Genomic DNA, 11,703 nt, shown 5'->3' with positions numbered 1-11,703 from the left:
TACCTTTTGGTTAAATAAACATAATGACTGGTCCCGTCATAAGGTTATGAATTCGTCATATATACCTCGACCATTTCTGGTAAACTATTAAAACCAGATACTGCCGTTATTGGCTGTTTTCCATAGCAATAATATGTGTTGGTGGCGTTGGTTAATGCATGAATATTTTCATGAGTCAATGGACCATGCTTAAGCGCGTTCAGATATTCGTCATTCAATTATTGCAGAGCCGGTGTATCATAGGAAGAATATAATCTGCACGGAATTCTGTGTTAAGTAGCCATCCTCCAAGCGTTCACATACGAACAGTGGGAACGTGATGGGCGATATGTGGTTCTGTAATCTGTGACAACGACCAATCTCTTTTCGCTATTATTCTCTTTGGAAGGTCTGTTGTCCTAGTTATTGGAGTAGTCTTCATAGGTGATATTTGCGTAAGCTAGTAAGTAAGCAGTTCACAAGCGGCGGAAAGTGCCAATAGTGGCTAGGATGGAAGTTTTCTCAATGCATAAAAATTAATGACTTGAATTTTGAGAAAAAATAAGTTTCAATGACTGACTGGAGTTTAAAAATTAATGGCTTGTTAAAGAGCAAATCATTTCGTTACGGTTTGCCATTCATTTTGTTGATGATCGGGTCATCGTTTGCATTAGAACAGTTCTCCCAAATCAGGTATGTATGCACATTAAATAAAAGTATGATAGTGCATCATCGTTTCTTAAAATTTAAAATTCGGGGTTAACATAAATAATTCTCCTTAATGTCAGGTATCGTGTCGCCAAGCGTTCTCCTGTTACTCCGGAATTATTGGAAGGCTATGGAGTAAAAATGAAAAAGCCTGGCGAAGTAACTTTAGAAACAGAGTATGAGAAAATAAAAAATGTTTGTATTATGTATGAATTTCGTGTGCGCTCGGTCATAAATTTCCATAACTAATGTTGAAGTGCTAATTTTCTTAAACTTCTTTCAGTTGGATATTGATAACTGGACCAACATTCGGGGGCCTAGGCCTTGGGAGAAATGACTTGCCTGCTACAGGTTATTAACTGAAATAGAATATTCCAGTGTGATGGCCAAGAAGCTAGTGGAAAGTACAGAATTCGGTTCTCCGTTTTTATATATGTCAGTGGAGGATGTAGTAACGGTCAAATCAACCAAATTTTGGCAAAATAATAACGTACGTGTATTAGGAAGGGTCCGCAAATGTGAGATGACCAATGATAAACTTGTTTTTGAGAGTCCGTTGCAGTTAAGCAACCCTGTGATAACCCTCAATGTTGAGGTATTGAACTACGAACTGCCCCAAGGAAAACTTGTGGAAATCTTTTGTTACTTGAATGTTTTACCCAACGATGATCCCATCTTAACAGTACTGGTAAGTTCCGAAACAGTTGCAGTATTATGTAGCCCTTGGTCGGATTTTTCGCGTGGTAATTTTTGTAAAGTAAAATTTGTAAGAAATTTTCTACACGTGAAGAAAGTCAATAGCCCACTTTTTAACTTAGTTATAATTTATACAGCAATTTCATTAGACTACCTTAATAGCTTCATCCATTACACACAATTATACTCACTTGGTGAGAACAAACATGTCTCCCAAAAAAGCTATTGTTTAGTCAGTTATGCAATATCAATGAAGGCAATACGTTAGTGTTTGAATTATGGCCAATGTCAAGTTCTCTGCAAGAAGTGAGAACTTTCCTTTATTGCATTACAGTCATCAAGTCAGTTTCTCACGTGCTTCACATGAATAAGAAATCTGTTCCTAATGTTGTGTAGGCAGTGTTTGAATAAGGGAATGTCACTCCTTATAAAATCCCTGTAAACATGATGTTCAAGTAGGGTAGGGGATACCGTCTCTAGTGGTAGGAGCATATGATAGCATTGTGAAACAATTAAGTACTTGATAGATAGAAGTTTTTCAGAGAATCAGAAGAGGTGGAGGCGTAGGAAATGATGGTGCTTCAGGTGTGCCATACCATCTTAGGATATCATAGGACTTATCTCAGTGAATTCCAAAGAACCTCTAAGATATTAAGACAGGAGGAAATTCGAAGGCCTGTAACAAGTTCAAAATTACTGAGCAAGTACCCAATGGCTGTTTTCAATCACACTATTGCTGTAAATCAAACATGCATCCATCAGTATTGCCCTTAACCCAAGGCAATCTGAAACTCTTAGAGCTGCTTTAGATTCCGATTTCCGACCAAGGAAGAGAAATGTGTTGGGTAAAAATGTCTTTGAATTTGTTTCCACTGATATCTTTTAATTGCAAAATCTGGTTGAAAAATGACATGGTTAGGCTTAACACATGATTATAATGTTTAATTTAATGGGGGTTATATAATAATAATAATATATTAGACGAAATGATAGAGTAATTTTTCCCTAATACTCATAATTTATTCCAGGTGATGACTAAGTTCTTTTATCTTGAGGAGAAGTTCATTTGTTTACTGGCTACTTGTTGCTGAGATGAAAAAAGTTATTCCCCCCTTGGACTACCACATTGATGTAGTGGCAGCTCTGTCCATTCAAATGCTCCCTAGAACTTTGCTGGTTTTGAGCAATTATTATTGCCCATAGTGAGGTGTAATGGAAAGATATTTTTAAGTAGTATACATATATTGGAAGGGAAGAGAACTTGCAAGGGGTGGTAATTATATTTTTAAAATAGGTAGGAAGAAGCATGGTAAGCCTAGAGCTTGTGTAGCAAAGTCATATGGAAAGGGGTAACAGCTGAGCAAACAAACGTGGTCGTTGTCCAGGTCTACATGCCAACATGTAATCACAGGAAGGAAGTTGTGAACACGGTTATTCATCAGAGGGAATAATTGTGTGTCACGGTAAGGGAATATTTGATAGTGATGGGATATTGGAATGTGACCGTATGAGAAGGAAGAGATGATAGTGAGGTAGGGGTTAAACCATAGTGGTTTAGGAGCAAGAAATTACTACGGGAAAGGAGTAAATTTCTGCATGTGGCAGGTTTTATTCTTAACAAACTCATGATTTAAATGTCACAGTAGGTGTATGCATTTGTCGGAAATATCCGGAAACTTGGAGAGGTATCAGACTATATTTTGGTTAGGCACAAAATTATGAGAAGCATAATCTTTTCCAATGGTTTCCAGGAGCTCATAGGATTCATATTGCATTTCATTGCTAATGAATTTGAACATCTAAGTCAGGAGGAAAAAGTGGGGATGAAAGATGAGTAAATGAAATGTGAGAGCATTATAAAGGACATAAAGGAAGGCCAGGTCCATAATAATAATAATTTGATTCGCCTAAGGACTGGTGTACAATAACAATATAGGACACATCATTAAAAAGTAGATATTCAGAGCATTCATGTATCCACAGGCCTATCAGCTGGCGGTGAAAAAATAGGAGTTAGGACGGTTAAATATCAAAATGGGAGTTCATAATCTAGAGCAGGTGGAAAAATTTACCACCTTTGGAAGTATTCTGGACCATATTGGTCAAAGTAGTAGAGATATAAAGAGAAGAGTTGCATTAGGCAAAGAAGCTTTTACTGGGAGAGAATTGGTGATAGGACAAGTAAGAATATTAAGAAATGGTTCATCAAAACTTTGATATGGAATGAGAATTTGTATGGCTCAGAAAAATGGGTATTGAATCAATACAATCCGCAGGGCGTGGAGACTTAGGAAATGTGGATTTGCAATAGGTGCACTGAAGAGATACCAAGGATGCAGGAAAGATGGATACAGGTTGATTGACAAACAGATGTTAAGACTGTGAGAGAGGAGGACATTAAGCACATGAAGAAGGGGTAGGAGTAGAATAGGCATGTTGAATGAAATAAAGGGAGGAAGTACTTGTATGCCGAATTGAAGAAGGGTTTATTGTAGTGTTGATAACAGGTTGGGTATAGATAGGAGAGGTGAGTAAATGAATTGATGTACTGTTTTATAGGCTGTGGCCATCCAAAACCTACCTTTTCTGGTAGAATACCTATAATAATAATTGAATACATGGGGGTAAACACCACATACTAATAAGTTAAACCTGGGTACCTAGGCAACTCTAATTACTGCACTGTTGAAGTAACTACACCATAGTCAAAATGCCTTCATTTTAAGCTTCCAGATCCTACCTTTTTAATGTTCTCTATGCTGCCACATAATGCCAACATTCATTCTCCATGAAGTCTATTGCCTTGAAGTCTAGTCAAAAGCTCATAGAAGTAGGGTTGTAAACAGTTTGTGAAATAATTCTTTAAAAATTATAAGCAGTTAAGTTTAAAAGATAAATGAAATATCAAAGTTTTTAATTTAGTGTAAGCATTCTACAAACATCTCTTTATGTTTTTAAGATGTTGTCTCATAAATTTAACCACAGCACTAGTAGTATGTATCATATACTTGATTGATTTCATGATTATGATGGTGTGTGGACTAAAATAAAGTGTCTTTACTCTTAATTTTTATATCTTTTTCAGTTCTACAGAAATGTTACGGGAGTGAGCATAACTTCATATTACAAAGCAAAATGTTTACGCAGCAAGTATGTTCCACAATTCAATGATAAAGATGATGAACTATCGCTATCTCCTGCACAATGCACTGATGAAAAAGATGAAATACCTTTATCACCACAAGTTTCAAATTTTATTCCAAGCCAAGAATGATAGTTATTTTCCTGATTCATGTATGAAAGTTGACTAGGTAATAAATGAATTTAGTGTTATCACATTCCTTTTTTTTAGTCCTCTACCCCTTTTTTCTTTAATGATGCAGAACATAACATTGACCTCTGGTAAAAAAAAATTTTCTTCTTTGTTGCATTGAACAAGATGAGTATGTAAACCAAAAATTTGTAAAAATTAGCTGATTGAGCTTTCTTTGGTAAGGAACTCCTGCATTTCGGTGTATGTTAAGTGGCGTACATGTATATTGACAGTACTCTTTCCACTCTGATTTTTCTGTTAAGACATTGTTCTAAAATAAAATATTACCTAATATGTAGTCATTCCAGGTGGAGAATTTGCTCTTGTCTATGTAGGCACTTTTATATGTCTTGCAAAATAATCTCATAGATTACTTCTTACCTATTATAAATGTGTGTGAAGCATAATGATAAAAAAATGTATTTGGTTGAAGCCATGGGAAATGAGGTAGGTGCCTGAAGGGGGGAGAGTAAAAGAAACTATTGAAAGAAGAAACCTCAGCTCATGGATCCACAACCTTGAAAGTTTTCATTGTGAACACTTTTATCTTCAGATACCTTTTTGCTGAGTCTTACCCTATGCTTCTTTGGCTCTATTTGTAACTCACCTTAGTTTATTATTTAACTCTTTTAACTTCCTTCTACCTAACTTTGCAATTATTATTTCTTTTCTATCTTTCTAATCATGTCCACAATTAAATTTTCCTTGTACCTAAATGTTTGGATTTTTTCAATTTTCATTACATAACTTGCATTTTTTCAATCATTTGGACATTTTTGTATAGATAACGTGCGTGTTATCGTTGGGAAAATACGGTACTTTTTTTATTAGTGGTTTCCGATATTTCATTTGCGGCTCTTGATATCCCTTCTTGGATATTTTTCCTCTTAAGTTCCTCTCTTTCCTCACTCATCATTTCCTCTACTGCCTATTGGCACTCCTCCTTTTTAATCCAATGTGTGTTTTTATGGTTTCTACATTTTCTAAGCCACCTTCCGAGTTTTATCTTTTTGAATTGAATGCTACAATTGATAATTACTAAAATGTGGTCCAAGTCTGCATCCACTCCCGTGAAAATGCTGCTCCTAAATCTGTGCCTAACCATAATACGGTGTGTCGTATAGTCTAACTGTTAACTTCATGAGTCACCTGGCATTTTCCATGTTACTCTATGTCTTTTGTGGTGTCTAAACCAATATTGTTGATGATTAACCCCCGTCTTATCCATAACTTAATTGATTTCTCCCTGTAGACATTCCATATTTCTAAACCTTACTCCTCAGCCTCACCACCATCTCTTCCTTCCCCTAATATCACATTCCAGTCCCCTATCCCTATCAAATGTTTCCCCGCTGGAGCACACACAATTATGTCGTTTAACTGATCATACTCCCTATAGACTTCTTTCTCCTCATGATTGCTTGGTGCTATGTATACCTGAACAATGGCCAAATTCTTCGATTATGCTTTGACTTAGACTAGTAATATTTCATCTGTTGCTTGCTATATTTAACCCTCTTAGTGCTGCATTTTGTTAGCAGTGCTGGCGAAAATTACGGAAATTAATTCAGTCAAATGAATCATGAGAGAAAAAAATATTTTGAAGTCATATTTAAAGATGTCAATGTGTAGTTTTTTTTATTGTGCAGTAGCTTAATTAGGTAACATTTAAAAATGAATTTTACATTGTCATACAAAATGATTATTATTTTAAGTCTACTTAAAATGAAAATTTTTTTAGCAATAATGATTTGATTTAAAGAAACAATATTAATACTTTTTTGTTACATTTTCTTTATAAAAGACTTTTTACATTGCAAAATTAATCAAAAAGATGTGGAAATAATTATAAAAGTAAAGAATTACTTTTGAGTTGCTTAACTTTCTGTCTGTCCCAGCAAATTTACATTTTGTGTAAAAGTCCGTTCTTACAGGTGTTGTCCAATCATTCATCTAGTAACTATGGCTATCCTAATAAATGCTATGAACACCTTTTTAACAATATATGCACGCTGTTTTGATACTCTTTCTCAACTGGCCATGTATTCTGGTACAAACTACACAATTCTTTACCGTTTTATCTGGAAGTTGCTCCAGTCAGGCATTTGATCTACCTACACAAAGAGATATGTAGCACTCCAGTATCCCCAAGGTATTCCATCTCAAGAGACTCAAATGGTGTTTGTAGGGTATTGATGCCTTTTCATCATTGTCTTTGGACTATTTTCTTTATATATGATGAAAGAAAAAATTAAAACTCCAGTTTTTTCTTGAAATCGTGCCTGATTCAACAGCATGCTCACAAGGGAAAATGGCACTGAAACTCAGAGCCAAAAGAGAATCGTGTTCTTCGCATACTGCCTTCAATGTACTTTCCATCTCAAGGCAGATCAGAAAAGAAGCCCTATCCGAAAGAGAAATGCTTACAACGTCATCACATTACAAAGAGCCCAAATGATTACCTGGGATGGAAGGCAAGGGAAAGTGATATGTTTGCATAGTAATGCTTTCACTATCGTCGTATTACCTAAGTATTAGCAGTTTGTATCAAAACAGATTCATCATGAAGCATTTTAAAGTGTGCAAAGATAAACAGATTCATCTTTCAGGTGAATGTCATAATGGAAAAACCACTGGTGAAAGAAATGAGCGTACAATTAGAATAAACTTCCCCACAAGTGAGCAGTTCTACATAAAAATAACGGTAAGATTTTTACCTTAGGAAAAGTATTTAAAATATCAAACTACAGTATAAAAATTAAATGTATAAAGTAGAAACATCATATTTATGAATGAAGCGAGCGGTAGCTACAGTCTTATGAATATTCTGGGAAGAATCAACCCCAGCCGTACTCTTACAAATGGGCAAAGGATATAGTGAGGGAAATTAGGAAAGAAAAAAAATAATTCGAATTAAATAAAATGATACAGGGGGGGTGGGGGTTAGAACAGAAAACGATTTAACCGGGTTTAATCCCATAATGTTAGGATATTTCATTGATATCCTAATTCATACTAGGGATACTTAGTGGATAACATATTCTGAGTGTGTGGTCATTGAATGTGATGTTAAAAATGTGGACCCTGAGAGTCTTTCATTAAGAGTAGACTAATGTTGAAGCCGGGTTTCTCTCCATCCTCCCTTATTTCCCGATCATCCTACATTTACCCCCTACCCCTAATGGCACAAATGACCTCGGATGTCTGTTTCCTTCTCTAATGACTACAAATACTTAGTTTTTGGAAATTAATAAGTTGTATATGACTGACAACCTCAGCACAAGTTGAGTGAAAAGGAGGAAAAATATCCCATTTCTTGATGAAATAATGAATAAAATATATTCTTCAAGATTAACCTTCTTTTGTGTTTAAATTATATAAGCATAGCATTACTTATACATACAGAAGAATTAATGTTTAATAGCATTGAATGTGTTCACCCTTTGGGTCATGAAAAATATATAGAAGATATTTGACTGCAGCCCATGTATTTTTGAGAATTTAGCGATGAAGAAGATTAGTTCAATAGTTTCAGCCTCAACTTTGTGGAAGTTCATTTTAATAAATGAAAAAGAAACACTTTGTTCCAATCCACCACTTTATTACAGGTACGACTAGTTTCGACGCTACGGCGTCATCCTCAGGTACAAAGTTTAAAGTCACAATCATTGTATATATACCCTCTTCTGGAAAGGGTGGGGGAGTTGTGGGAAGAGGGGGCGGGGAGGGGAGTACGGGGGTAGGTACGAAAGAATGTGGGAGAGGGTAGGAAACACCAGGAAAAGCGTTAGTGAGTGGGGGGGATTGGAAGGTGGGTTAAGAGAGGGGAAAAAATTTTTAATTTGCATCTATTTAATAAATGCATGGTTTTCATCCTTACAAAAGAAAACTGTAAGAATTGAAATCGCTATTGGTTGTTAAACGAGGGCTGTTAGTCCATTTGGTTGAGTGTTAGGCTGCTAGAGGAACCAAGTTCAATTCAGGGGGATGGCTCTGGTTGATAGATGTGATTTTTTCATTTACCAGATCTTCCTGTGAAACCACTGGTGGCACAAGGAACTGCCCCTGCACACCTTATGTGTGACTTTTAACCACTGTTGGGCTTAGTATAAGGTGAATTCTTCCCTCAATTATCAAACTAACATCTGAGTCAATTACTGTGATTTTTTTTCATAGATTTCCATGTGTTCATCCTTAGTGTCAAGAGAAATCTCTTGTAGATATTTGGCCTCAGCCCATGTATTTTGTGAGTTATTGAGTGAGTCAGAGCAGCATATCAGTAGATCTGTGAAGCTTTGCTTTTACAGTGGCTATTTATGGGAGGAGTCATTAGGATTAGAAAATGTCTTTAGAATGTGTAGAAAATTGATTTCTATACTTCGCTATGTGCTGTTATGTAGGGCATTCAATTAATTACGATTAGTACATACAGGGAATATAATCAAATCATTGAGGTAATTAAGAATTATTGAAAACTTGTATAAGACTACCAGTACACAAGCAGATGTCACTCACTTATCTAAAATATAGAAAACGGTATTTTAAATCGGGTGTTTGATTTGAAAAGGTGCTGTTCAAGGAAATTCTTGGAATGAATTAAATAGAATGACAGACAAAGAGGTAAAAGGCTTGATGGTGCAGGTGAGAGGGTAGTTGGCAGCAATTCACAGGAGGAAAGAAAGCAATATAGGAAGGGAAGTAAAAGTATGTTGGATAGGATAGAATGCATGCAGTAATTAAAGAAGGGTATATTGTAGTCTCGGGTCTGGTTATGTTTTGGGTGAGGTTAAGAAATGTATAGGTGTTAAGTTTGTGTCTAACAAAACCTAATTTAAATGGCCAACACCTAAGTAATAATAATAGTTACATAAGTAGAGTTTTCACATTTATTAATACTTAGTTCATTTTGATGAATCTCATACTCGTATATTTTCTAAACATACCATATGGTCCTTGGAAAGTAAATTATTGTCATTGGGTACCCTAGTTCTGGAACCACACATTTTGTTTGTTTTCTCTTTAGGCAGGGTCTTTTGCAGCACCCTTAAGATAGCTGTAGTATTGTATTGCACATGAACTTGGAGCAAGACCATCTCAACCATGGTGGTTTTTACCTTCTGTACTGAGCCAACTAGCTCCTGGGTCAAAGTAGCTTGTTTTATTTGTCTTCAGATTACAATGTCCTCAGATATATTTTACTTAAAACTAAGTAGATTTTTCCAGATCCTGTGATACTGCCCTGAGAGAAGGCAAACTCCATTTTTAGCTTCACTTCGTCACATGCCCTCTGTAGTTCAACCCCAATTTTTGAACCTGATCAAATTTTGAACTGTGGGACCCAAGACCCATAAAATCAGCTATCCTCTGATGAGGATATTTCCTTTCACCTTGTATGTTTAAGAAGAAAAAATTGAAAATGAGTCTCAAAACAGTAATATTGTGGAATCTATGGCCTTTTTGAGGTCCTAAATTGGGTTAAGTAAAAATAATGGAATTTTGCCAATGGCTTCAGAAAATATGAATGATATGGTGAAAAAAATAACATTTTCCCCAGAGATCTTCACAGACTGTATCAAGATTATCTAGATATTTAAACAGGCTTCTCTCCCCGATCCTAGAATGTAAGTCTTGACTTAAAGCTTTACTTGGGCATCCCTATGAATGGAATGCCATCTGTGAACTAATGATATTTGGCCTGAGTTGGTACGCAGATGCCAACGAAGTGGAATCCATGGGTATTGCTGATCTTCTCCACGAATGGAATGGGAAAAAATAAAAAAAACGAGAACTGGTAAGGGTTAACTGAAAGGAGGGCAGGAGGAATATTAATATGAACATCTTTACTCTTGCGATCATGATTTTGTGGTATCATAGAGTGCACTATCTTAGCATATTCTAAATTTCATCTGTTATCTCAGTCATCCTTTGTTCTGCCTTTCACTGGTCCACAAGATGCTACAACCAGATTTGGACAACCAATTTTACACTTGTACTTTCTTAGATGCATACTGGCCCTCATTATGTACTTGTACACACCCAGATAGCCATACACATTATCTATCACCGACTTTGTGCATGTAGTACATTTCCTTTGATTTTATCATAATCATACTCTTTGTACTTGGTTTCACATGACCATTAGAAATTTATTCATCTTGCAGTCACTCAATTCTCAAACTCTTCGTTTCCTTTCCTTGTACTTGTTCGACATTCACACCAATGTCCATAACCCAGGTGATGCCAAGGCTATTTCTTGATGGACCAACATAAGATGACGTATGTCATCCATCATGGCTTTCATTATCCGACGCTTTTTGACACTATACTGGTTATAAAACAATTCATGTACATACCTCTTAGTGGTGGAGTGTAATGGCTAGATAGTCCTTAAGAAGGAAGCTTGTTTAGAATGATAAAAGTGGTTCTGGGGTATCACTATGATTGGTTTAACCTGTAGGATCCAAGTGAAAAGCGCTAAAACGGATCGGTAAAATGTTGTAACAATTAGCCATGGATTCTGCATATAGCAGAAGAGCTGCCTTAGTCAGAAAGAATAAACAAAAAACTTTTGAATCAAAAGCACTCTGAGAACAAAATGTTTAGGGTCTAATTTTTACACATATCATCAACCATTGGCTCAATTTGTGCTATCTCAACAATGGGTCCATTTGGGTAAGGGCCGTAAAGAGAACCATAAGATGCCAAGGCAAGAATTAGTACTCTCAAGCTCATCTCAAAACAACAGGTGGGGTATTTTCTTCTGTAAAATATGGATTTCTTTAGAATATTTTACCAGAAGAGTAGAATTCATGTTTTCCAGATTGGCATACACCCTAAATTGTACATTATAAAATATGCGGTAGTAATGGTATAGTGTATTTAGCATAGCTATCAATTGTTAACTTACCACAGGGAATGATGGCAGGTTGTAATCACTCCTATATTGGAGATTAATGCCTTCCCTTGCCACAAAATCAGTAAGGTAGAGAGTACCCCAAAGAGAAGCA

General features: G+C 35.9%; 1 protein-coding gene across 1 annotated transcript; it reads left to right on the top strand.

The window, feature by feature from the left end:
* Positions 1-231: 231 nt before the first annotated feature.
* On the top strand, positions 232-4,721 carry l(3)neo43 (cytochrome c oxidase assembly protein COX16 homolog l(3)neo43). The gene is made up of 4 exons (XM_071593605.1): positions 232-672; positions 768-882; positions 971-1,375; positions 4,469-4,721. The coding sequence occupies exons 1-3, from the start codon at positions 551-553 to the stop codon at positions 1,022-1,024; spliced, it is 291 nt and encodes a 96-aa protein (XP_071449706.1). The 5' UTR covers positions 232-550; the 3' UTR covers positions 1,025-1,375; positions 4,469-4,721.
* Positions 4,722-11,703: the final 6,982 nt, after the last annotated feature.

Source organism: Hetaerina americana, unplaced genomic scaffold (assembly GCF_022747635.1).
Source record: "Hetaerina americana unplaced genomic scaffold, ioHetAmer1.1.p SCAF_6, whole genome shotgun sequence".
Taxonomy (NCBI): domain Eukaryota; kingdom Metazoa; phylum Arthropoda; class Insecta; order Odonata; family Calopterygidae; genus Hetaerina; species Hetaerina americana.
Note: the sequence above shows the minus strand (reverse complement) of the source record. Positions and strands in the feature narration are given on the sequence as shown.